The sequence below is a fragment of the Varanus komodoensis genome, unplaced genomic scaffold (genome assembly GCF_004798865.1).
Source record: "Varanus komodoensis strain SLA01 unplaced genomic scaffold, ASM479886v1 scaffold57, whole genome shotgun sequence".
Taxonomy (NCBI): domain Eukaryota; kingdom Metazoa; phylum Chordata; class Lepidosauria; order Squamata; family Varanidae; genus Varanus; species Varanus komodoensis.
Genome location: NW_025336182.1, coordinates 3,489,180 through 3,515,547, shown reverse-complemented (window position 1 = coordinate 3,515,547; position 26,368 = coordinate 3,489,180). Strand labels below are relative to the sequence as shown.

At 55.2% G+C, this 26,368-nt stretch overlaps 1 protein-coding gene and 1 long non-coding RNA gene across 3 annotated transcripts in view; one reads left to right on the top strand and one right to left on the bottom strand.

Moving 5' to 3' along the window:
- Window positions 1-1,623: 1,623 nt before the first annotated feature.
- CDC42SE1 (CDC42 small effector 1) lies at window positions 1,624-25,135 on the bottom strand. Of its 2 annotated transcripts, none has more exons than XM_044449146.1 (5): window positions 24,981-25,135; window positions 9,445-9,759; window positions 7,175-7,282; window positions 5,153-5,268; window positions 1,624-4,801 (listed from the first exon to the last, which is right to left on the bottom strand). In XM_044449146.1, exons 2-4 carry the CDS (start codon window positions 9,496-9,498, stop codon window positions 5,197-5,199), a joined length of 234 nt encoding a protein of 77 aa, XP_044305081.1. In that variant the 5' UTR covers window positions 9,499-9,759; window positions 24,981-25,135; the 3' UTR covers window positions 1,624-4,801; window positions 5,153-5,196. The 2 variants fall into 2 exon arrangements, with proteins under 2 accessions (XP_044305081.1, XP_044305080.1); XM_044449145.1 differs by lacking the exon at window positions 24,981-25,135 and adding an exon at window positions 24,464-24,553.
- A 429-nt stretch (window positions 25,136-25,564) lies between these two features.
- The window catches only part of LOC123032994, a 1,740-nt gene continuing 936 nt past the window's right edge, over window positions 25,565-26,368 (top strand). Inside the window, exon 1 of the long non-coding RNA XR_006416562.1 lies at window positions 25,565-25,692. This is a non-coding gene — a long non-coding RNA (uncharacterized LOC123032994). The remainder of the gene's footprint in view (window positions 25,693-26,368) is intronic.

Genomic DNA, 26,368 nt, shown 5'->3' with positions numbered 1-26,368 from the left:
AGATTCCTGTATGTGTTTGAGATTTCTTCTCATCCATTGAAGAGACTATTGGCAATAGACGCAGTCACCTAAATAGGTAGGAATGGCAGTGCGGGGGTTAAGAGTCAGCCTGGTCAGGCACTTGCCTGGGTCCCCCAGCCCAGCAGGGGGCCACTGGAAGCAGTCCTTGGGATTGTTCCTCCAGTTCTTTTCAGCCCCCCTTGAAGATGCTGCCAGGACCTTCTCCATGTAAAGCAACTGCTATACCACTGAATTAAAGCCCTTTCTCTAATATAAAGATTCTAGTCCTCATGGTTTTGATTTAAAGGTCTGATTTAAACAGGAATGCTGGAAACTGTGTTATAGACTCACAGAATCATAGAATAGCAGAGTTGGAAGGGGCCATGAAGGCCATAGAAACATAGAAACAGAGCGAGTCAGAAGGGGTCTCCTGGGCCATCTAGTCTGACCCCGGCTCCAGCCGGCTGCACTCACAACATGCCCACCATGTGCACCTCCAGCCTTCCCGGTGGGGCCTCAACCACCTCCTGTGGAAGCCCATTCCTTACCCGTGGGGTCCTAACTTTCAGGAAGTGCTTCTTGGCATCTAAATGGAACCTGGGTTCCCTGAGCTTGGCTCCGCTGGAGTGCGTCCTGCCTTCCAGTCCAACCCCCTGCTGTTGCAGGACACCACATTGCACCATCCCACTCAGAAGGCTGCCCAGTTTCTTTCTGAATAGTGGATACTTCAAAACAGAGCTGCCAGGCTGCTGACGGGGACTGGGCGTTGTTCTCATGGAACCCCAGTCCTCCGTCAGCTTCACTGGCTCCCCATCGAAGTCCGGGCCCAATTCAAGGTGCTGGTTATCACCTACAAAGCCCTTAATGGCTTGGGACCTGGTTACCTAAAGCAGCCCCTGCGTCCATATATGCCCTCCCACCCCGAGATCGGCGGCAGAGGCCCTTCTCCAGGAACCCTCCATGAAAGATATTAGGAGGGTGAGTACCCAGAGGAGGGCCTTCTCTGCGGTGGCGCCCCACCTATGGAATGCGCTCCCCAGAGAGGTCCGCCTGGCACCATCATTATTTGTTTTTCGGCGCCAGGCCAAGGCCTTTTTATTTAAGTCATTTTAATTGTTAACTGTTGGTTATTTATTTATGGGGTTTTATATTGTGCCGAGATGTCTCCGGGTTTTTAAGGTTAATTGTGAGTATAGTTGTTTTGTAAGCTGCCCCGAGGCTCTTTGCGAATGGGGTGGCATAGAAATGTTTTAAATAAATAAATAAATAAATAATAGTGTAGGAGAGCCCCCCACCCCTCCAGGCAGCTGGTTCCTACCAATCCAGGCCGTGGGTTCCATCCCACCCAGGAAACGTGGGCGCCCTGCTCAGGTCAGTTCTGTAGTGCGGTCATTTCACGACCTGGATGTAAGAGCCCTATTTCTCCGGATGCTCCCCGTTGGCTGCATCCTGCACCCATGAAGAAGTCAACGGGCATTTCTTTCCCACTTGTGCGTGGCTGGAATGTTCCCTTAGTACAACACTTATTTCATGGTGGCCGTTCCAGCAAAAGAAATGTAACGAGAGGCTTTTGAGAAGAAAAACTCCCGGGGTCTTAGTTTTTGTACACAAGCATGACTTCCGTTTGCTTTTTGCCATTTAATTTTTCAAGCATACATTACATTGTTTTGAGAGGACGCAGTGAGGTTGTGGAGGTCTCAGAACCATTAAAACAGAGGTGGAAAAGGCAGCAGGTGCTGCACAATTTTTTCTGCCGGCTGCCACATCCATAGAACCTTCTCGCTAGGCTAGGACTCCGAAGGCACTTCTGTGGGTGGATTGCTGATAAATCCCTTTTCAACAGCCTCCCTGTTAAATTCAGGCATCTTTCTGTCCTACACACAATTTCCTTTTTTACGAAACAGAAAAGTGAAGAAAAGAGAGAGAGATTTTTTTTTTTTTTGCTAATAAACATTTAGAATAGCTCAGCTATCCCTTCATTTCATTTTAACACCAGACCAGCTGGGGAAAGGAACGTGGCACAGTGAACATTTTACATCAAGCTACAAATTAAAACTGTGAGACGAATGTGGGGAACAGGAAGACAAGTCCCAGGCAGCAGTTTTCTGGTGAGGAATTGTATGATTTGGAAATATCTGAGGCAGGACACCAACGCGGGCCGGGGGAGGGCAATGGCGGAGGCTCGAGGGAGCTGACAGAGTATGAATAGGAATTCTTGCTGTTCCAAGCCAGTTTTGGCCATTTTAAGGAAAACCAACTACAAGGATAAGGACAAATCCGAGGGGTTAAAATGAGTTTTCCCCAGGGACACATGGAGAAGCTAAGCCTTTCCTCCTCCTAAAATACAGCTTGGCTCACTGGTTTGAGAGACCAGCCTCACCTGGGGTGGGGCTTTTCCTTGAAATGGGCATAAGGAGTGTTGGCACCCGTTTTGGAGAAATGGGTTTTGCACTCCAGGGGTGGGTGGGGTGCAGGCAAAGAGGCTGGGGGCAGAATCCAAAAAAACAGTCTGTGGTTTAGCTTAAAGTTTGTAAATGCCAGGAAAGAAAGCTTCCAAGGGCATATCAACTGGCAGTTGGAGGTACAAAGGATAAAGGGTACGATAAAAGGGTACGATAAAATTAGAAACTAGGGCATGAAAGAAGCTACTGGAGAACCTCTCCTTCGCTCCTCGATGGCCTGGCTGGGGACAGAATCCTTCCGTGTGCATTTCTTGCTTCCAGGGTGCTGTCCGTTGCGTCCAAGGAAGACTCTAAGCACAAATGCAATTTTTCAAGGGCAGCCCGCCCCCCAAAGCCCGCAGGATCAATGCTAATTTTTCCATGCCCTCCTCCAAGCCTAGTGCAAAGCTGCCCTGTGTCTAAGCTATGCCCCCCCCCCGCCCGCCCCTCAGTTCTACCTGGGAGAGCTCACTTTGGCTCCGGTTCGGGTTGCTTTGCTCGCCCCTCCAAAATCCACACACACAAATCTGCTGCTTCCCGCAAAAGCCGAACATTCAAGGTGCTCCTCAATATCTCTATAAAACAGCAAAGCTAGTAGAAAAGCAGGCCTTTTTTGCAGTGGAAACCTAATCGATTCCAGGGCTCAGCCTTGTAGGCATCATGTTCCCTGCAAATTATGCCCCAGTGACCAAACGAGAGAAAGAGAAACTCTCGCACCCACTGCCAGAGCTGAAAATCCATCTAGCTATCTGGAAGCTGTGATGCAGAAAAAACTGACGGTGGGAATTGAACTCCCAGGCCCAGACGAATGTAACATTCATGCTTAACCTTAAAGGTTTCTCCACTTTGGAAAGTACATGTACATAAAAGCAATGATCCAGAACGGAGAAGAAGCCACAAAGAAAGATCGGAGCTGCTGCTTCCGTTTAACAGCACCAAAGAACCTACGGAAGCTATTGGGCATTGTATTTCTGGGAGACAGCTGTGGGCATCGCCCAGCCTCATTAAAGCACCCACGCAAGACCCTTACTTGACCAGAGAAGAAGAAAGAAATCGATATATCCACAGATCAAATACCTTTGAATGTATTTCACCTGTTACCTGGAGCCAGGGAACAAAAGGCCTGCAGAAGACGAGAGCAATTTCCAATGATTTCTTTCCCCAAATAAGCAAGCCAGTGCTCAGTCCCTCGATTTGACCCACTGCAGCTCCCCGCAAGTTAAAGTCTACACACTAAAAGTTGATGTCACGTTTTGCTCTTGGCTGTCCCTGCCAAAGGGACCAAGCCCAGGATGCCTCTGGCAGCTGGACCCCTGCGATGTTCACAGACCCATGTGCAGGGACTCCCAAGCCCAAGGTGCTGCAGTTCTGTCTTGTCAGCCTTGCACCAAGAGCTTAGAAGCTGCAGTTTCTGGAAGGAAGAGTGGGCAAAACCCAGCCCACGGTATTTGGGGCTAAAAATCCAAAAGGACATTGCTCTCCTTCTTAGTTTAGCTCAGGGAATAATCTGCATGGGTGTTTTTCTGCACAAGTCTGACCAAAACATTCATGGTGGCAGTTGACCACCTCAGTGACATGGCCAGCCATGGACTTATCCACCTCCTGCCCCCAGCCGGTTTGCAGAGGATCGTGGCTCAAGGGGTAGCAGATCTTTCCAGCTTCTGCTCTCACATTCCTAAAGGCATCCTGCAATTTTGCTTCCTGATGGAAGTGCATCCTGAACCTTGGATACACTCTGCAGATTTTTTTTTTTAATCCAGTGGATACGCTTCCATAGTGTGTGTGTGTGTGTGCGGCGGGGGGAGGGGGACACCCAACGACCTGATCTTTCGAATGGTTCCTCCAGATGTGGAAAAAAATATAATGCGATGGAAAATGGAAACAAAACTCATGGCCAGAAGATCATCTGTTAGTTGCTGAAGCACGGGGCAAACGTCTCCCTAGAATCTACAATCTCATTCTTTGCCAAGTCACACATTTAAAAGGAGGGGTGAAAAAGAGACCGTCAAAGGCCAGCTGCAGAGATGGGTCGAGAGAAAAACTCCAGTCAGCCAGCTCCAGATCCCGTCTGCCTGTTCCCTGCAGAGGGTCGATAGATGCTGAAAGCAAAGTGCTTTTTGCGGGGTCGCTGCTCTTCACAAAAACACAAATTAAAACAAATCCTAAGAAGTAAAAATCGGAGCATTCGGAACCAGTTTGCAAGTCACTGAGTGATGAATGCACTGCCGGCTTGTTCTGCTGAGATGAAAGGGTGCAATTCCAGGGGCGGCTGCCATGGGGGGAGGTCCCCCTCGCGCTCTCCCTCGCTTCCTTTCGGCGGTGCGTCTTGCCCGGCCTGGAACCTGTGAGATTCCCGGCGCCTGCAAAACAGGTCAGAGCAAACCTTAATGCCATTGCATGCATGTGAACCCAGTGACCTGGAAGGGCGGAAAAAGCAGGGAGTGGGTGGTAGGAGGTTGCTAAGAATGCCCCCCAGCCCCCCAGAAAACTCTCAGTTGTAAGACATTATATCAGGTCTGCCAGATCTGCACCCTCTTTAACTGATGGCAGTCCTGTTCTGGCTCTTGATCTGAAAGTGGGGCTGAAGCCGTGAGAGAAGGCAGGTTTCCCAGCTCCACTGGTGCTCTCAAGTGGCTAGTCCTCAGCAATCTGGCACAGCTGGGAAAGGAAATGCTCTTTGGGGGAATTTGCAATCCTAAGCAGACACTCACACTGAAGAAAAGGAGGGGCGAGTCGAGGGCTATGCCCCGTCGAGCTACAAAACCCGGGAATTGCTCCACTGTCGCTCTCGGCTGCCTTTGGATCTCATTTCCTGGACTGCTCCTGTCTGGCGGGGGGGGAGAGAGAGAAGGTGTAAGTGTTTTTCTCCATGTTACCTGTAGTTCCTTGTGCCAGCCAGACAGCAGAGAGCTCTCGCTGGGAATAGGGTGCCCCACGTGCCCGAAGGCCCCCGCCAGCAAAGCCGATTTCCTGACCCAAAGACCTCCGCATGTGGGGATCTGGTAGACGTCCTGCTTCTGGGCAGGCGTCCTTTGTGGTGGCTCCCCAAAAGGTGGAATGCCCCCCCTTGAGAACATCCTCAGTCGTCCTTTCTCCAAGTCTTGGAAGAGGGAAGTGTTTGTGTATGCGAAGGAAAGGGAAATAGGAAGTGGGGAATTAACAGAGGGAGAGACAAATCTTTGCTTGAAATGAGGTGCGTTCACTTAGACAAGCAACCGGCTTTGGAGGCTTCTGTGTGCCCACAATTAAATCGGCTTGGAGGAAGCTGCCATCGGGAGACCCGGGTGGCGCAGCATTGGCCTGGGACCCAGGAGACCCGGGTTTGAGTCCCCACAAAGCCGTGGAGCCCCGTGTGAGACTGGGCCAGCCACGGCCTCTCAGCCCGACCTGCCTCACAGGGTTGTTGTGAGGATGCACTGAAGGGGGTGTGCGGGCAAAAGCTGCCCTGGGTTCCTTGCAGGGAAAAGGGCGGAATAGCAGCCACAGTGAAAAGATGAACCTAAATCCCCTGCTACTCATTTGCTTAAGGTGAAGGCCGACTTCCTGGAGTGAAACAGCCCCAGAAGCAGCGTGGCTGGATCAGGCCACGAGAGGGGGGACGTGAGCAGATCTGTCCTTCCTGGAGGAATCTAAATATAGCTGGCGTTGCTGCCCCCACTCGGCCTGGCAGTGCAGCCGGCGAGGGCTTGATGTTCGGTGCACCGCTGCGTTCGTTTCCCTGGCGGGCTCTTGTTCTTTTAAGGAGCATTTGCCACGGCAGGACAGCGGCAGCCACGGGGAAAAGGGGGCGATCCATCGTCCTGCGGTGCGCACCTCGCCTTCCGGTGTTGCCTGCTTGTGTTTCGGGGCGCACCCATCCCCAGGCGGGGACTGGGCGCAACCCCGTAATGTTCAGACCCCAGTAATGATCTTTAAAACAACCCTGGTGCATCTGCAGGTTCGGTGCCAGGATGAAGGGCCTTTTCGGGGGTGGCACCCCGACTTTGGAACACGCTCCCCAGGCCGCACTTTATTCTTTGCGGCATCTGGCGAAAACCTTTTTATTTCCCCAACATTTTAACATTTAATTGGTTTTATCTTTGTTTTTATCATGAATGGTCGGATGCAGTGTTGTTTGTTGGTATGTTTTTTTGGGTTTTTTTGTAAGCCATCCAAGGACTCTGGTATTGGACAGCATATAAAAACTTTTAATAAATTAAAGTTTAATAAATTAAACCCTAACCCTAACCCCCATGCCTCTTCGTCGGGCTCTAAAGGGTTTGAGACCAGAGTACCTAACGGAATGTCTCCTTCTGTATTACTTGTATAAGACTTTTAGCTCATCTCTGGGAGCCCTAAAGGGGAGTTCACTTAATGGCTGCTACCACAGGGCCTTCTCTGTTTTGGCACCCCACATAGGAAATGCCCACCCCAAAGAGGTTTGCCAAGAGATTGCATGGCTATCTTTGGGCACCAGCAACGACATGCCTTTTCTCCCACATGAAATAAGCCCTGGCCCTAAAATTTCACCCATTCCTGTGCTGTTGCTTGTTCCAGATTGTCTGCAATTCTCCTACAAGGCATGCCTTGCATTTCATATTATTCATCTTGCTGGCGTTTTAGCCTTTTGACGGTTTGGAATCTGCCAAAGCATGCTAGGTTACGGGGCATCCTCTTCGGGCCGTCGCAGATCCAAACTCTGACTCTTCCCTGCCTGCCGTGTGTGTACCCCAGAGGGGGGAGCGAGCCCGTACCATGGGGAGGCCTTCGCCCGCCATGTCTCCAGAGCCAATGTGCGTCAGGTGGACGAAATTCATCGGCTCACCGATCATGCTGCGATCGATTCGCCGCCTCTTCCTCTTCTGCAGCGGGAACAAAACAGAACAGAGGGGTTAGTGAATGGGAGAAGGGGGAGAAGGGGGAGAAATGGGGGCTCAGGCTTGACCTGTGGGCCATGGCCATCCAGTCTCTGCTTCTCTGGCAAGGGAGAGCCCACCACCCCTTTCCAAAAAAGCCCGCTCAGCCCCCAAACAGTTCGTGTCCTTAGGGGGTCATTCATTCCTCATCTGAACCAGCAGACTCAGTTAACTCTTTGGTTCATTTGCACCGTGCCAAACGACTGGGGAAAAGGAGTTTTGATTTCTAAGCTTAATTAGAAACATAGAAACTGAGTAAGTCAGAAGGGGGTCTCCAGGGCCATCTAGTCTGACCCTGGATCCAGCCAGCTCCGCTCAGGACATGCCCACCACTATTGCCTTGCAGGAGAAAATTTCTTTTCTAGGGGAGGGGGGAGGGCTGCATGCCTTCCCGTCCCTGCTGCTCCCCCTTTGAAAACTGCCGTTTGCAGGACAAACGCTCAGTGGGAACCGGTCCATGGAATAGTTTTGGGATCTCCAGAAACCGATCTGGAGCTGCAGAGAGACAGCAGAGAAACTAGGATTCCTATCAGGCTGAAGTAAAATCTTTACCGAAAAAGGGGGCACAGAAGGGGGATTTTCCGAGAAAACGGGGGCATGATTTGCAGAGTGGGTTGCTTTGGCGGCATGTGCTTCTGTGCTGGGTGGGACCCACGGATTGTGGGCCCAGGGGGTCTGTCCATCAGCAGGTGAGCTGCAAGTGAGTTGCTGGCAGGTGAGCCAGCTCGGTCTGCCCCTCGCCTGCTGCGGTGGACAACACGGGCAAGGGGCGCCCAGCGGGAAGAGCGCTGGGCCCACCAAGGAGCCCCACGCATCCCTTTTGTTACTGCCCAGGCGGGCTCTGTGCGTCGGAGGGGTGGAGGGCTGGCAGCTCCGGCTCCCAAATCCCCGTCCCACAATGCTTGGGGAGGAGGAGGAGGAAGAGGGGAAAGGAACGGCCTGGCACGCGTGTCTGTGTGTTTGCATCCTGGCATTCCCCAGCCACTGTAACCCTTAAATGATGCTAAAATGAGGGATGTCTTCAGGGAAGGACCCAGGCTTGGAGGTACGGGCCAAAGGACCCCCAAACAAGCAACCCTTCCCAAAGGCATATGTTGTGGGGCTGAGAATTTTGGACTGAGACCAGCGAGAGAGACCCTCATGTGAATCTCTACCCCACCACCAAACAAGTGCGGTGGGGCTTCCTTTTTTAAACCCCATCATATCACCAAGGATACCCATCCGCCCCTCGTTCAGGAGGGCTTCTTGCATGTCGCACCCTCTTTCGTAGAGAATGGAAGAAATCCAGTGCATGGTGCACCGGACAAGCCCCAAGAACGTCCCTCCAGCCTGAATCGGTTTTCTCCTGGCCGTGTCAGTTTCCCCAGAGGCCAGAAAATGGAAATGCACCCCGCCCAGAGAGCCCTAACAGAGCCTATAAATTTAATAAATAAATACAACTGGGAAGGCTGTCTCCCACTTTCCCTGGCGGAGGAGACGGATGCAGCTGCTGCAGCCTTTCCAGCCACATCAGCTTCAACAAAGGAGGGCGAAGCAGAGCCGGCACGGCGCAGGGAGAACTGGGGCTGCGCTCCCTCCAGCCCTGGAGCCTCCTGGGCGACTTTGGGCCAGGCACTCACTCCTGGCCCACAGGATTGCTACCGTGAAGATAAAACGGACGGGAGGAGGACTGTCTGAGCTCCCAGCGTGGGATACACCTGCACTGTAACGGCACGGAGAAGCTTTCTCCTGGCTGACAGGATTCTCCAACTCTGGGGGAACTGACACGGTTTTCACCTGAGCTCGGACTAAGTCTTTGCCTTGTAGAGGTCCGTGGAGGCCAGAGAGCTGGTGCGGCAACGGAACCAGCAGCGCTGGGCAGAAAGCAGGCAGGCAAGGCCAGGCAAGGCAGGACGGGGGTGGGGGGTGTCCCTCCAAGAATCAGTCTTTGCATTTTCCTAGCACTGCCTCCGCACTGGGGATCAGCGAGGAGACATCCTCCTTCCCTGGAGGATGGCTGCAGACCCTTCAGCACAAGGGGGCACAGACCGTGGGCCCCAATCGGAGCAGCATCGCCCGAGCGGCCATGTAAAAGTGCCGCTCACTCAGAATCACGCAAGGCCACTCACCGGCTGCGGCTTCTCTACCACGCAGCAACCCAGCTTGTGCCAGAAATCGCTCATGTTCCCAGCGGCTTCCAGCTTTCTGCCGGGCGGGTAGACCTCGTCTCCGATGCTGGCAGCCGTCTCCTCTTCCTCCGCAGCAGAGGGGGCCCCCTCCCAAGCCGGGTCCCCTGCGAGCCTGAACACTCAGCAGGCAGCCAGGCTCTCCAGCATCGTTCTGCCGTCTGCGGGTCCGACGGGGTGGAGAAAAGGCCTTATGCAGAGTCCAGAGCTTCTCTGGGGAACGAAAACAGCCCTCCTTGGGTACCAGTTGAACGACACCTTTCAAAATGAAGAAGAAGGACACCGCAGGTTAGATTGACTGTCGCCCCAAGGAGAAACAGCGGCCAGTCAACATGAACGCAGGTGAGCGCGATTCTGGGGCAGCGCCGTTCTGCCCCTCTGCTTTGCTCTGAAGTTTATTTATTTTATTTTTCAATGTATATCCTGCCTTTTCCCTACAAAGGGCTCAAGGCAACTTACATCATTCTGCTCCTCCATCTTATCCTCACAACAACAACCCTGTGAGGTAGGTTGGGCTGAGAGTCTGTGACTGGCCCAAAGTCACCCAGTTGGCTCCATGGCTGAGCGGGGACTCGAACCCAGATCGTCTGAGTCCCAGTCCCAGGCTCTTCACCACGACGCCACGCTGGCTCTCCAAACTGCCAAGCTTTGCTGGATCAAACCAAACGGCCAAGTCCGGCATTCTGTTCTCAGAGTGGCGATTATGAACAGGAAGTCTCATTGGAGACTTTGAATATTTGCGAGCGTGCCATCTCCCTTCCCAGCCTGCCTGGTCCCTGAGGTCAGTGGCTGGCATGTCCCTGGTGGATCCACCCGGACCCGGGGCCTGACTGGAGAGCACCTGGAGCAGAGCCTTCACGGGGGTGGCCCCATTCCCGTGGAACAGCCTGCCTCTGGAGGGCAGCCAGGCACTGACACAGCATCGTTTTGGGCACGGCTGGAAAGCACCTTCGTCTTCCCTCATCTAGCCGGGAGCGGTTTTCTTGATAAGCTTTACCGATCTTGGATGCTAACAGGTTTTCCCCACGGAAACTTCCACCGTGTTCCTTTCCAACACCTTTCCCTGCAAATCCCACCCGGATGCGCCAATTTTTCTCCCAAGGGAAGGTGCTTTGGGCAGCCCCATTCACATTACCTAATCTTCCTGCTTGCCCTTTTCTTTTTTTGCACTACCCCACAGAAGTTCCCTGCCGCAAAGGGCACGCAGTCTGAAAAGAATGCCAAGCTCTGGAAATCGCAAAAAAATACAAGAATTGTTTTTCTTGGGGCATGTTTTCAAAACGAGCACGAAATTCCCAAAAATAATTACACTGATGTGCTTATTGTGACACAGATGTGAAGCGCAAATGAAAATATCACCCCGTGAACCTTTTTGGAAGATCACAGTAGTGTGTTTGAGTTGCGGGGTGGGGGGGGGAGGGAAGGGAGAGAAAGAGAATATGCATTTAACCTTGGCTTTTCTGGTCCAGGCCACGAAACAGAATTTTGTTTGGGTTACGTATCTGTTTATTTCATTCATTCATTAGATGTATCTCCCACTTTTTTCTTTTTTAAAGAACTCATAGAGGCTTACATCAGTCTGCAATCTTATCCCCAGAACAACAACCTTGTGAGGTAGGCTGGGCTGCCAGGCTCCATGGCTGGGTGGGGATCAGGACCCAGACTGCCTGCGCCCCAGACCTGTGCTCTTAACCACGGGGCCTAACCTGCATCTGCTGTCATCTGCACCCAGGTTTGCTCTTGGAAGGAGCGCTCACTACTTCCAACCGTCTGTCACGACGATGATTTATACGCAACGTTTCCAAGCAAATGGAAATGTGAGCGGCTTGTTTCACCTCCTCCGGTTTTGCAAGTTCTTTTGCACAGGTTTAAAAAGCCAGCTTTCTGCCAACTTTCTTGCAAAAGACTGCCTCCCATGCTGACTCACGGATGTCATAAGGAGCTACGGTTCCCCCTCTGAATGATCGGACCGAGCAGATAGAGAATTTAGCCGGGGGAGGCAGTTGTGAAAAACAATTTCAGATAACAGGAAATGGTGTTTCCATAGAACCAGACTGGAGGCCTCTCAAACACACGCACTCAATTTCCCCTTTCTGAACAAGCCTCGACATAAAGGCAGTGGGGGTCACTGGCTCTTCAGCTCAGATTTCTCAAGCTTTGTGACAGCTTGCGTCACGGGCCGCGCCGGGAAGTCGGGCACATGCGCAGCGCGACTGGCTGCCCGCCTGTTTACTTGGAATCCACTCCAGTTCAACAGGGCTTGCTTTCCTCTCCGCATAAAGCCACAAGAAGAGCGCACGCTTCTCCCGCAAGCGCAAAAGCGCAAAAGCGCGAGATTGCTGCTGGGACTGAGTGGGAAAAGCAAAGCCCCGTCACTTCCACGCACGTGCAGAGGGAATCAGCTTGGCTGTCACATGGAGTCCTGTGCATAGCAAGCTCTCCCAAATTCCTGCCAGCTCCTCCGGCCAATGGGAGCAAGAGGGAGAGGCGCTCAGACAAAGGCAGGAAGGGTGAAGACAGAGCTGAACAGATTCGCCATGGGCACAAAGACACGCCGTCAGGCCGGGCCTCCTCCTGAGCTACTCGAAAGAGGCACAGCACAGCCCCTGCCTTTCTTCTCCTTTCACTGAGCTGACTTCGGCCCCAGACGCTCCCCGTCTAACCCTTTCTGGAAGACCCCAAGGATTCCTTTGCCAGCCTGGCAGGAAGAGAAGCGTGCTTGGTGGTTAGGCTCTGAACTGTGGGCTGCCCGTGGCTAACAAACCGTGGTTTCTTAGCGCAGCAGCGTTCAGACAACAGAATAACCCATGTTACAACAGCGGCTCAGGTCTGCTCATTGGCAGCCCACACGCAACCTATACACAGCCCCTGAGTGCAAGTTAACGCGTTATCTTGAAAGCCAAGATGGTTCAGAAGGTGCTGGGGTGGAATTTCCTCAAGCCTTCTGGACAAAAGCAGTCTATCTGAATGGACACAGGCAGATCCATCCCCTCCACAGGCCCTGCTGAGCCCTTCCTTTGGGTGTCCTTTGGATCTGAGCAGGTTCTCCAAAAATAGGCGAAGGGCATTTACCCAGCTCTGGTACTCCAGTTGTAGAATTCATCCCCAAAAGACGCCTGTTTGCCCTCCGTGTTGCTCCCTTTCGTGGTTCCAGGAGAGTCTCACTTTTATTTTTATCATATCCCCAAGCATTTTACCCAGCCGTTGCTGCTTAATTGTGAAAGTATTCTACTTGTAGAGTGAAATCATATGAATATAGACACCGCCCTCAAAGCCAGATAAGATAGAAAGCAACCGGCATAGAAATGATTTCTATAACATGGAGACAGCTGGGAAGGGTTTTCTGAAATAGGGGGAAAAGAAGAGTTGGTTCAGTTGGAGCTGTGTTAAGATGTCCAGAACAAGGGTGCCTCTGAGCACATGTGAAGCCCAGGACTGTGTGATCAGAGCCAAAATGAAGTTCGCAAGCCGTTTCTCACAAGCGTTCAGTCCCAGTTCTCCCCTTCCCTGGAAAATCCTAATTATAACCATATTTGGAAGTGGGGGAAGAGTGTTTTGCAGATCAGTGGGAAATACAGTGGTTCCCTTAGTGTAGCCTAGTTGCATCAAGGGCATTGACGCTCTTCCAGCCGGGGGCCGGATTCTCATTCAGGGGTCTGCATCCCAGCAGTGGGTGGAGCCCAAGGCAAGAGGGGCGGAGTCACAGGTCCAGAGCGAGACTGCCTCTTTTCACTTAAAGCTGCTCCGGCCTTTCAGCCATTCGGGGTGGGAGAATATCCCCTCCCACACCCAGGGCTCCCCCAAAGAGCCGGTGGCTGTGGGGGAGAGTGGCTGGCCCGGGCTCACAGGCCTGGGGTCCCGAACTCCCGGTCCGAGGGCAGCCCCCCGGACGTGCTGCTTGCGCCAAGCGCCGGGTCGCACGGACGATTCCCTGACTCCCCCTCTGTGCGTCACTGCAGGGGAGGCGGGCGGAGAGGCAGCTTCCAGGGGGCTTGCTTCCCTGCTTCCCGGCAACACGGCGGAGACGCCGCATGCTGGGCGGAGAGGAAGCGGCCTCTCATGCGGGACCAGGGCGGCCAGACGGGAACAAAGCCCCCGGCCCCGGACTCGGGCCAGCCGCGGCACGGAGGCCTCCGCCTTCAGCCCAAGGGGGCCGGTGGGCAGCGCGGCTGGACGGATGCTCGCTCCAGACAAAGCCTGGGGGGGGCGGGGGAAGTGACTCAGCCCAGAGGATGTGTCTCTTTTCCCTTTTTTCCTCGCGGGGGGGGGGGGGGGGGGGGACTGCCATTCCTCAGAGGACTTTCCGCCAGGGAGGGGGAACTGACGGTGGCCCAGGGGCTGTCGGACATCGACTCCCAGCAGCCCTGGCTGCGTGGTTGGCGGGCAGGTGCTCTAGCCGCATGAGAGGCAGTGGGGCGTACAGGTTAGCGCTGGGAGAGGGCACATGGCGCCCTGTGGCCTGCAGTTCCCATCAGCCCCGGCCAGCCTGGCCAACAGCCAGGGTTATGGGGTGCAAGGCAGCGGCTCTCCCTGCCGGGCTTGTCATCCACCCCAAAGCAGTGCCGGCAGAGCCGGGGTGGACGCGGAGGGCCAGCTCCTGGCTGAATGGAGTGCCGGGGCGGCGTCCGTCTCCCAGGGCCCTGCCGGTCCGTTTGGGACGTGGCGGGCGTGTCGTGGGCGTGCTCACACAATGGCCCTGGTGGGCGCGGGGTCTGGCCTGCCACAAAGCACCCACTTCGCCGGAGGCGGACGGAGCGGGCCGGGTGGGGAGAAGGGTGCCGGCGGGGGAACTGAGCCCCGAGGCCGAGCCAAGTGGTCTGAGCGCGAAGGGCCGGGCTGCCCCTCTGGTGGACCGAAGGCCCTTCTGCAGAAGGCCAAGGCGGGGTGCCCAGGTGCACGCCCAGACACGGCCGGCGGTGCCGAGGCTCCGGGGAGCGCGCTCGGTCTGCTGGGAGTGCAAAGTGGGATGCCCGAAGGAAGCCTTACTTCTGCCTAATTATTCTGCTGGGGCGGGTGGGGGGGGGGGGCAGAAAGCACATGACTTGGGGGGTTCCTGCCAGGCGCTGGAGCCTTTCACATCAGAGCAAACCCCTGCCTGGTCCGGCAGCCCTTTTGCACAGAGGGATGACCAAATGCTTTGGGGGGGGTAAGGCTCGTCCCCCCACCCTTTTGTAGCAGCTGCTGGATCAGAGCAAGTTGGGCCCATTGAGCCCAGCTCCCTGTTTCCAAAGGAAGACAGCAGGGCATCTTGGAGAGGTCCACGAAGCGGCAGCTGGCCCCCCCCCCTCCTCTCTCTCAGCATTTGATGTCTGGAAGCCTCTCCTGCCACGGTTCCCCCGCTCGCTCCTCCCTCCCGACACAACTTACGCTATTTACAATTACGCTGCTCCAGTTCGTGGAGTTTCCACTTGGCTATTAATAGTCCTCCGTCTTCCTTCTCCATAACTTTGCCACCTCTCCTTTTAACCTCCCTCTCTCCTGGCCTTGAATCCCGTTGATTCATATTAATTGCATGGGAGTGAAATGACACACTGCAATTAATTACATCCAAAATGCCGGAGGACGTTACTGCGGAGGCAACTCCCCTCTGAGGGCAAATCCACGCGGCAAAGGCTTAAACGGTTCATATAAGCCATGCGGCTCCTCCCCACCACAGGCACACACATTCAAAATTTGGTAGATGTTTCTCATAGGGGAAGGTGCGAATTCTCGGGGTAACCCCGCTCTTGTGGGGTTACTTGCTTCTCTTCCCTCCCCATTGCCTTTTCCTTTCATGCTGGGTCTTTTTTAGATTCTAACCCTGTGGCCATATGCTGTTTGCTGATTGTATGTGAGCCCCTCTGGGAGCCCTTTGGGGCTGAAAAGTGGGCTAAAAGAGCTTTGAATTCAGAATAATATATTGGGAGATGTCTGTCCAGCGGAACTGCCTTGTCCACCAGCAGCTAACACAACAAATCTGCCTGCATGGACTCAGGAACGCCTTGCAGACCCAGACAAGCCCCCACTGGTCATTACAGAGTTATACAGAGGTGGTCCATTACGAGGAAACACATAGAAGTAAGAGAGAGAGGAAGGAGAGATGGGAAAGGGGGAACTTCAGTCCTTGGATGCACGGGGCCCAGAGTTCAGGTGGGTGCAAGCTGTTTTTGGGGAGCTGGCCCCTTGCCCTGCTCAGAGGCACACTTATTTTGCTCATGCTTCCAGGATTATGCCTCTGAAAACAGCCTCTGAGCTGCACACTGAGTGATATTAAGAATGGTCTGTGAGCCCAGGACAGTCTAAAGGCATAACTGTGCGCATGCTTGTGCTGAAACAGAACCAGCGGCCTGCCAACTATTAAAATAAAATATATTCCCGTTGGCTTTTCCTCGCAGCAGCTTCTTCCCAAGGCCAGAAGCGTTCTGTGATTTCAGTGGAAAGGGGCTGGGGCTGGGTCTCTGCCCCACACCCCCGGCCACCTTCCAGCGCTCCGGGCCTCCCACAATCTCCCCAGCCCAGCCTGGTTCACCTTCCTGCCCCAACCTGTTCGCCTCTGACTCATCCCTCACCTGGACTGGGTGGAACAGCAAGAGAAGAAGAAAAGGACAAACCCACAACTGCTTCCCTCTGCGCAGGCGGGAAGGGGAAAGAAAAAGGGAGGAAAGTTCATGAGCGATTCGCCTCTGCTGCCTGGGAATGGGAAGGCGCGGCAGGGTCCCCTTGGGGCTCTCCGAGCTGCGGGGAGGAAGGAGTTCCGGGTGAGCATGCACATGGCGCGTCTCCTAAGGCAGTCTCCCCAGCGGGGTCACCTGCAGATGGGGCGCATGGCAATGCCCATCTGCCCCTGCCAGCAGTGATGATGGGGGATGTGGTCTGGCACCTCTGGAAAGTGATGAGGCCGTGATGCTCTGATCACCTGCAGAGGATTTGGGTGCAAATTGGAAGAGGAGCCCCTGGGGAGAAGCGGACTCAGGCAAACGACCAGCCTTTGTGGCCGCTGCTCGCCTGCAACATTCGGCCCTCAAAGACACACGGTGGGAGCTTTCCGTTCATGAAGTCATCCAAAGGACTGGCCGGTGGCGGATCCGCCAAAGGTCTGTTTTCCCCAGGACGGGCAAGGTGGCGGGCGCCTCTTGGATGGGCCCGGCAGCTCACGCTAAAACTCAGGGCCCGGCAGGGCGGCAGTTCAGTCTCCGCAGGCCATTTGCAGCAGGTCTTTGCACTGTCCCTGGTTGACAGAACGGGTTTTAATGGCAGCATCCAGTGCAAAGCTGGAGAGGCAGCTGGAAATGCGCCCCCACATGGACAGGGTAAACATGAGTTCAGTCTCTGGCCCTAGCAATGTTGTTCTGCCCCTCATCCCCTTCAGGCAGCCATGTGGCACTTTAAGAGATAAGGCAGGATATACAGGCGAAGACATAAACCAATGCATCTCCTTCGCTTAAGTTGTATACGTGATTTCTCGGCCCTGCTGCATCTGGGGTCCTTCCAGCTGTTGCACGAGGCCTGCCTAAGGTTTGCCTTGTGATGCCCACCCCCCTTCTGGCTTCACTTTGGCAGCATAATGACTTGCATGTATCCTCTGCTTTGTCCTCTGATTATCCTCATTATATAGATCTGACAACTGAGGATAAGCTCTCCAGAAGGCCCTGCCCATGGCAGCTCCATTCAGCTTTCCCAGGTTCAAGGCTATGATTTCTTTTACGGCTTTGATCCATTCCCTAGTTGTTCTTCGCCATCATCTTCTGCCTTCAACTTTCACTTTGTGCCAAAGAGTTATGTTACTAGTCCTCATGATGGCATTGGCGACTCAAAGCATGGTTTAAAACCGGATCTCCATTACTGGTTCCTTCTCACAGCAGGGCAGGTCTCCAGGAGGTTAGCGTCTCCTTTTCAAAAAAAGTTAGCTTCAGCATGAATATCTTTCCTTTCTACCATTCCTATTCAGGGTTTCACATCAGGGCAGCAGAAGCAAGCATCACTTGACTCTCACAGAAATGGTCCTTCTGTGGCTACCGCAAGCTCCCTGGCGCACGCCTTCTCCTTTTCTGCTGGCAGGGTTCGCAAACACTTGGCGCTGTTCTTTGCCCCGATGTAGCGGGATGGAGAAGCAGGGTGGAGAAAAGTTTGCAGCGAGCTCCACAGCTGATACAAGACACGTGGCCCCCGAAAAGCTATTGGGGTTGCTAGTCCTCATGGTTCCATGCTCCCTCCGGCATCTGACCCACCACTTCTATGCACACTGCTTGGGAAGGGCGCCGTTGGTCCTGCGCGTGTGTCTGTGGGACTCCCAGCCTTGTGTGAGCAGGGCTGGACAAAGTGGACCCGGCCAGACCCAGCACGGTTCTTCTCGTCCCGTGCTCCAAAGCACTCTTCCCGTGGCAGCGGATGCGAGGAAACAGCGGCGTCTCTCCCTCTAGGCTTTGTCCTGCCAGTCAAATCTCACCGAGATCACCCCAAATTTACACGGTGAGGTGGGGCATGCCTGTCTCTTGATCTGCCTTCTCTGCTCTGGGCATCCTTTTGCAATGCTGCGTGGAGGGGCCCAGCTTGTCTGAGGGGCCCCAGCCGGCTGCTGGACGGGCCCCCATCCGTCCATCTCTGCAGCGCGGCGACTCCCCGTCCTCTTTGCCCCGGGGGTCCCACAGCCGCGCATGCAGCAGCCGGCTGGGAGCACCCTGGGACGGCCGTGCCCTGCCCTGCCCTGCCCTGCCCTGCCTCCTTCTCTTCCCTGTTTGTTTTGAACCTGTTGCTACACACCGACTGGGTGTCAAAGGGGTGGGGGGGAACCTCCGCAGTTGCTCAGGGCCAAAGCAAGCAGGTAATGTTGCAACTTCGCTGTTTATTTGCCGTCGAGGGTGAGTTCCCGGAGGGAGGCCCGGCAGGTCCAAGGGTGCCAGCACTGCTGGCTCGGGGTCGTGGGGGGCTGCATCCGGGAACCAGCCCGGAGGTGGAAAAGGGGATCCTGCAGCGGTCCGTTCCCCTCCTCGCAGGAGGCAGTGACCCCCGTGCTGCTGGTCACATTGCCTGGCATCTCGGTCCGACGCCGGGAGACATGGCACGGCCTTTCCTCTGGATGCTCCCCCAGAGGCCTGGCTGCAGGTGCCTCTGGCCAGCCCAGCTGCCACCGCCTCCCCAGACAAAAGGAGTGGTGCCTCTCAAACGCGAATTCAGGATGCGTTGACAGAAGCATTGCTTCCAAATCACGAGAAGTGGCAGTTCCTCTCTACTCCTCACTAGTCAGACTTTATATGGAATACCGTGTCCAGTCCTGGGCGCCAAGATTTAAGAAAGATGCAGGTGAATTGGAAAGGGTCCAGAGGAAGGCAAAAGAAATGATCCAGGGTTTGGAAATGCTGCCCTGTGAGGAGAGACTGAGGGAACTGGGCATGTTCAGCCTCGAGAAGAGAAGACTGAGCGGGGACATGAGATCCCTCTATAAATACCTCAAAGGCTGCCACAAAGAGGAAGGCCAAGATCTCTTCTTGCAGATACCAGAGTGTAGGACAAGGAAAAATCAGTTTGAGTTGTGACAACCCAGGTTCAGGCTGGACATCAGGAAAAGCTTCCTCACGGTCAGGGCAATACGGCAGCAGGACCAGCTGCCCGGAGAGGTGGGGGGCTCTCCCACACTGGAGACATTCAAGGGGAAACTGGGCAGCCCTTTGAGTGGGGTGGTGTGAACTGGTGTCCTGCAACAGCAGGGGTTGGACTTGATGGCCTTCATGGCCCCTTCCAACACTATTATTCTATGATAGGTGGTTTGGCAAGAGAGAAGCCCTTCTCGCCTTCTTGTTTTCCCCACCATTGACCTGTTTCCTCTCCGAGCCCGGCTCTCCCGGCTTTTCCTCCTGAGGGGAGCAAAAAGGCTTTGGGCGAGTTCCTCCGGGAAGGATAGTCCAGGTGGACGCCCTCTGCTCTGCTCTGCTCTCAGGCGGACTCTCGAAGGACCGCCTGAACCTTTGGGCAGGCCAGGCGCTCTGCCCGTGCCCAGGATGGTGGCTGCGTGGCCTCCGGACGTGGCTGCTGTGCCACTCTCGCGCTCTTCCACCACTGAATGTGCAGGTCAGGACGATGGGAGCTGCATTCCCCCAAGATCCGCAAAGTCGTGGCTTTCCCAGCCGCAGCCTGGTCCGCTCCGTCTTTGCGTCTTTGAGTCACGGTGATGGTGGTGCCGGAAAGGGACTCCAAACCGACTGGCCAGCTGACCCCCTGAAGTGCCAACAAAAGGAGCACGTGCCACTGGCTTCCCCCTTCCGCTGGGTGGCCGCTTCGGGTGCTGTTGGCCACATGGCCACGGGAAGCACACGGAGCCGCTGCATAACCCACGTGGATGCTCGGGGTACTCAGGCAGGCATGCCCAGTGGGGGGAGCCTGTCCTGAGAGGAGAAGCGTTGCTGTGGCGAAAGAGAAACCCCAGGAGAGGGAAGCCCCTGGCCACCCTCGGACCACTCCTCCACTGAGAGGACTGTCTTCTGTCAAGCTGGCCAGAGGCCTGCATCTCCTGCTCGCTCCCTGGCTACTCCAGTTCTGGAGAAGGCTGGCCGTGTCCGTCCTGGAGCCGGGCAGACTGACAGGGGGCAGCTCCATGCACGGCTGGGAGATGGATCCGTCACCCAGGGGATGAATCGGTCACCCACACCCCGTCTCTTTCAGGCAGCGCCCCACCGATGCCCGTGGGAGCCGCGGAAGGGCCAAGCGCCGGTTCCTTTTCAAGGGGGCGGATGAGCTGTGCTGGCCGCGGGGGACCATGTGTGCGGGGGGGGGCTGCCACGTGGCGTTCCAAGCCCCCCCCGGACTCTCAGCCCACCGGGCATGTGCAGCCAGCCCCCAGTCTGTGCGACTCCAGCCTCTCCCTGCCGCTGGTGCCTCACGGCTTTGCAGCCCGCTAATTCTTGGCGTGTTTGGAACAACCCAGCATTTCTCTGCCGGCATCCAGCGGGGAAGGTCGCCCTGGTGCCAGCATGCTCCCCGTGGGCTCGACTCGCCGCAGGGCTGCTTCTGGGCTCGGCTTCGGCCATTCCGGTCACATGCCACGAACAAAAGGGCCCTTCATGGTGAAAACGATCCGTGTTCAGAAGCAAAGGGCCGCGGAGGGAGCTGGCCGTGCGGAGTCCCCTTCCGGCCAAGACACGAGGACGGACACGGCCTGGCCGCCTGACCCCTTCAGCTGCTGCACTTTCCCCAGGCAGGCGTCCCACCGCAACCCCCAGCAGTTCCAGGGAGCATGCCCAGGACGATGGGCAACATCATTAGACACCTGGTTCAGGGCTGGAGACGGCCGGACCAAGGCAGTCCCTGATCCACATTTCACCTCTGCTGCTGATTCCCCGTGTGGTTTTGGGCAGCTCTCTCTCTCCCCGTCTCCCCTTTCTTGGTCCTCATGTTTGCAATATGGGGATTTTAATGCTGATCTACTTTGATGGGTTTGTCTGATGTTATACTCCTTCCGGCGCCAGGTAAAGACCTTTCCATTCAACCATCATTTTATTCATCAAGCATTTTAGACATTTTAAGAATTTTTGTTTTCTGTTTTCACAGCCTCATTTCCTATTTTATTTTTCCCTTCTTATTTCTTAGTTTATAATGTTCAATTTTATATGTTTTTCACATTTGTGGTTTTATTCTTGTATTCTTGTAATTTTATGTTATGGAAGCCGTCCTGAGCGCTTGTGCGAAAGGATGGGATACGAATGTTGTAATAAATAATAATAAATATTAACCGCGGCGCTCCATACGAGCCAGTGCGTGATCCGAGCGCTTGGCGGAGGTGTGTGGGGGCTGAGCTGGAGTCTCTGTGCTTGGCTGAACTGGTGCCTGTCGCAGAATGCACCCAGACACTCCAACTGCTCCGGGACAAGCTGTGGTGCCTCCTGGGGGGCCAGTTTAGCTGCGATGAGCCCATTCCTCACAGCCCGCTGGGGAGAGGAGACCCGGCCGGGATCCCCAGTGCTGCATGCTCCAGAGCGTGGAGGGCCAGCAAGAAGCGGGTGGCTCGCCCTCAGGGCAAGGTCCCTACAACCTTTGCCACGCCGGGCCCTCCAGAGGGGTTGTAACCAAGTTGTGAGAGGCCGATGGGAGTTATAGTCCAACAGCTCAAGGGCACCACATGTGGGCACACCTGAGCACGCTTTCCTACCCAGATCTGGCTTTTCTCCAAGCCCCGACAGGCTCCTGACTTGACTTCTGAGAAATGTTCAAGCCTTTTTCCAGTTGTGGGCACGGGATTCAGGGGGTTGCCAGGCTGGTGACATGCGGGCAGGAAAGTTCCGAGACTTTCCTACGAAAGATTTCATCTCTGAGCAGCTGCGACTGTTTCCCAACAGAAAAGTCAGATCGTCAAATTCCAACCGTCTCTCGCCCAGGAGGCAGCATCATCACCGCCATGGCGGAGAAAAAGGAAGGGTGGGGCCAAGTCCCACCTCTCTCCCCAAGAACAGCAATTTAGCAGGGATGCAAAGAAGAGCAAAGCTTTGCCTGGCTTGCTGGGCTCTGCTCCTTGCTAGCCAACTGTCGGGATGGGCAGGGGGCAACCCAGGCCGGTGAAGGTAATAACCCTAAGAGAAATGTCCGATCATGGTTTTTCTGGTTCGGATGCCTCGTAAACCACCTTGGTTAGTCTAGGAAGCTGGTATGGAATTGCAGCAATAAATACATTTTTAGATTGGGGGTCTGGGATGGCTGGATGGTTCTACGTCCTTGAGAAAGAGTACCAAACAACCGCCGGCATGTCAACTTGGAAGTAAGCCCAAGCTTCTCCATGCAAAGATGTTAATCGGCTGTGTCTCCTTTTGGTTTTGTCGCAGTTAGAATCAGAGCATTGTCCTGCTTTACCACTAGGCAACCTCTAGGTGGCACTGCATGGCTGGATCAGCAAAAACGGGGCTTTCACCTTTGCAGTTAATACCACATTTTCCGTGCTTATCGTCATTGCCAAAACTGCACAGCATGGGATGATTAAACGGAGGAGTAAAACTGGAGGGTCACTGTCTAAAGAACCCATAAACAGCTGTGAGTAGGGAATGAGAAATGCATGAGAAATCCCTCTGGCAGGAACACCCTGAGTTCAATGGGTTTGCTCCCAACACCAGGACAGAATAACAGGGTCAAGTCCTGTGAGTCAGCAACACTGCAGGGCATATGAAAAAGTTCCAGGCAGACACAAAGCTGGATAATATTTGCATATGCTAATTCCCATCTTTACAAATTCAGGGCAAACTACTAATGTGTTCATATTTCACGGGAGACAAAGGCATCCCTCCTACAAACCATTTCAAATAAAATAAACACGGCAGTTAATTTGTTACCCTGACCTAGTTCATCCTAAACTAATAGAAAAAATATTGCTTTTCCTCTAGCTCTTAACACCCAAGCAGGGGAAAATTGGTGAACATGTCTCGTGGGTGCTCCAGCATGTAGTTAACTCTTCCCACCCCGGCTGCAGCCCCCTTTGAAAATCCACCCCCCGCAACACAGAAAACGAGCTGAGCCAGATTTTGTAATATTGAGGAGTCTGTGCGCGTGTGCACACTTTCACTTCCTCCAAAAATCCCCAAGACCGGCAGAAAATATCAAGAATTTCAGAAGGCGAGAAGCCATGAGATGCCTATGCTTGTATGTAAGGAAGATTTATAGCAGGGAACCGACCCTGAAAGCCACGGTGGGCTGCTCTTTCTGCTTAGCTGCATGAACAATGACCGAGACACTTCAGTCAAGGCTGAGAAAGGAAACGGCCCCAGAGACTGTGCAAGGGCGAAACAGAGAGCGAGAAGCGAGAAACGGAGGCTGCTTTAATGCGGTTCTTTCAGAGGTTGTAAGAAGTGCTCTGCAGGATGGGTGGGGTGTTGTTGGGGGGATGAGCCGCCGCGAAAATTATCATCTTCAATGCCCGGCTTTGCCCTAGAAAAGTGGCAACCTGCTCATCACTTGTATGAAACTTTTCGGCTTCCACAGGGGGCTAAAATCTGCTTGGCACCGCTGTGGGAACTGAAGGCCTGGAGGGACCCCCGCCCCCTGCCGCTCCGGCGGCTGTTGACAAAACCGCAAGCTGAAGTCAGATGGGCACATTTCAAAATGGAAATCTTTTTTTTTTAAGCTGCCAGTTTCTGTCCCCTAAAAGGGCTTTTAGGAAAGAGCAGTGAATTCTTACTTTCCCAAGGTGTTCGACCAGGATTCGGGGCCCCTTGGGTCTTTTTTCCCCAAGGAGGCAGAAGAAAAGAGAGAGGTCAAGTCGATGCTACTTTGAGGGGTGGGGGACCCACCAAAAGCACACGGATCCTTCTGGCCGTTAGTCCAGAATGGAAAATTCAGACATATGTTTGAACGGGGTGGGTGGAAACGAGGGAGAGCGGCTGAGATTCCCTGCCCTTCCTTTCTCTCCCTGCCTGCACTTTTTCCCCTGCGTTGGTGGTTTTGAATGCCCCCCCCCCCCGCTCCGCCTCCAGCCGCCTTTTCAAAATGTGTCATGGAGTATAAGAGAACTTGAGACCTTTGCAAAGGAATTTCAGCCACTGACTGAAAAGACGAGTCTCCTTTTTCCAGCTGAGGAAACAACCCCACGAACTTCCGAACACCCAAATCTTGCTTCTGAATCAATGAGGACGCCGCTCTTTCTAAATTTTACGTTGCCGTTCGGACAGGCGTTGGACGGAGCAAAGCGAAACCGATTTCAGAAGCCGCCTGAGCGCAAAGGCTGAGCTCGCAGAGCAGCCGCACGGCTTGTAAAAGCGAGATCCGGGGGGACGGGGGTGCCGAGGCCAAGGCTCTGGCTGCGCTCGGGGTCCACGGCCGTGGCGGGTCACCGAGGAGCAGGGGCTGAGCCCTGGGGCCAAGGAGAGGGTCGGGAGAGGTTTGCGGACCTGGGCCAGGGTGCCGGCAGAGCGGGCCAGGCCGGCCTCGCCGCCGCGGCTCGCACACCTTGGCCCGGACCCGCGCGCAACGGGGCGCGCGGCTCAGCCCAGCCCGGCTCGGAGGGGCGCCTTACCTGCCCTTCCCCGCGCAGCTCCGCGCTCGCTCCCGCGCTCCGGCCGGACGGGCACGGAAACTTTCCGCTGGCCCCGAGGTGTGGCTCTGCGCCGCGCCGCTGCGTGTGAGGAGGAGGAGGAGGAGGAGGCGGTGCTGGGCGCACGCCCGCCCGCCCGGTCCTGGGCGCACGCCGTCTCCAGGCTCGGCGGAGGCGGCGCCCCAGCACCGATGCCGGCCAGTCGTGGCACTGCACATGATGCCGGGCCGGGGGCCGGGACTGGGGCGCAGGGGCGGCGCCGGCCACGGTCCTGGGGGCGCCGCCGGGCAGAGGCGCGGGAATGGCCGCAGGCGGGGCGGAACCCAGAGGCCATCCAGACGAGCCCTGCTGCAGCAGGCCCCCCGGGGGGCTCCCTCCCACCCGGCGCCTTCCAGGTTTCTTTACTCTGCGGTGGCCCGCGGGCTTCACCCTGGGCCCTGCTGGCTGGCGCTGATGGGAGCTGGAGTCCGCAACGTCTGAAGGGCCACGTGTTCCCTACCTGTTAGAAGAAGGGCCCTGTGACACGGAAGGTCGACCTGGTGGGGGGAGGCTGGTGCCGATGCCTGGTCCTCGGGGGCTCCTGCCCTCGTTTGCCTGCTTCGCTTCGCTGAATGAGCTTCCGACTGAAAACAAGCGCGTCCTGGGGAGGGAAGGGCAGCTAAGGATGCGGGTCTTCCGAGCTGCTTCCTGCCGAGGGAGTTTGCCCCGCTCGTGCTTACATCGTGTTCAGAAGAAAAGGAAGCCAGGAATGAAGCCAGTTCCTCTTTCAAAGCTGCTCCACGCAAGGCCTTCTGATTATTTCCCTCTTTCTGAGGGGAAGCGCTCTGCACATGCTCAGCTTACCCCACTGGATGACATTCTTATTGTGACTGAATGAATTGGAGTCCCAGTGGATTTTCGACGTGGCTTGCTGCCTAGGGGAATACAACAGCATGAAAAGCATTTCATAACTAAACAACCTTCAAGGAGAGAAGCCGAATCACAGAGAGCCGATAGCCATAATGGCTCTGTAGAGCCTCCATGCTCAGAAGCAGTCTACCCTGAGGATTGGCTGCTGTGGATGGACAGCATGCAGGGAAGGAGCTACTGCCTTCACACCCTTAAGGAGTTATACCAGCAGTAGCTGGCTAGAAGTGGCGGTTAACCAGGTTGGAAAAGGCCGATGGGCCAGCTGGAGCAGGAGAGAGAAAGAAGCGCTTGGATGAAGTTATGTAAGTGCATCGTGTAAGCTGCTCTATCTCCCACCAAAAAGCACCGGCTGTTGAAAGATTCATGAGAACGAAGAAGCTCTGAATGGCAGGAGGAGAGGAGGCCGCTTCAGGGCTTCTGGGGTGAAGTCTCCCAGGCCTTTTCGCGAGCGCAGAGGGCTTGCTGTGCGCAAAAGCACCCGCTGGATGCAAGGGGGGCACCCGGTGTCTCCCGCGTGCAATAAGCCCCTGAAAAGCTCTGCCAAAATGAGCCATGGCTGCTCCTCCTGGGGGCCACACCAGGCCGTTTCCACACCGGCTTCAGGGGCTGCCGGTCTGTTTCTGGGCACGCTTTGAAGGGCTGGTGGTTTCTTCCACAGGGTGACATTTCCATGCCCCTCCACCCCCTGCGAGGAAATGCAGGCAGCGGACGTGGCCCCCGTTCTTGCCATTTATCCTCCCCACAACAGCCCTGTGAGGGAGGCCAGGCTGCGAGGCAGGGACCGGCCCGACGATGCCCAGCGAGCTTCATGGCTGAGTGGGGACTTGAACCCAGGCTGCTGAAGTCCAGCCAAGGACCTGAACCATCGCCCCGCCATGCCTCTCTAGAACAGCATGGCTGACCCCTGCCTCTGCGGACAGGCAGCCAGAGGCAGTGAACCGCAAGCCCCCTCCCCTCCCCTCCCCTCCCTGACGCTGC

Excerpts from the sequence above, each read along its gene's own strand:
- CDC42SE1 (XM_044449146.1), bottom strand. The coding sequence starts at position 9,498 with ATGAGCGATTTCTGGCACAAGCTGGGTTGCTGCGTGGTAGAGAAGCCG. Across the intron at positions 7,283-9,444 it reads TGGTAGAGAAGCCGCAGCCG|AAGAGGAAGAGGCGGCGAAT; the intron begins GTGAGTGGCCTT and ends TTCCCGCTGCAG. Across the intron at positions 5,269-7,174 it reads CGGGCGAAGGCCTCCCCATG|ACAGGAGCAGTCCAGGAAAT; the intron begins GTACGGGCTCGC and ends CCCCCCCGCCAG.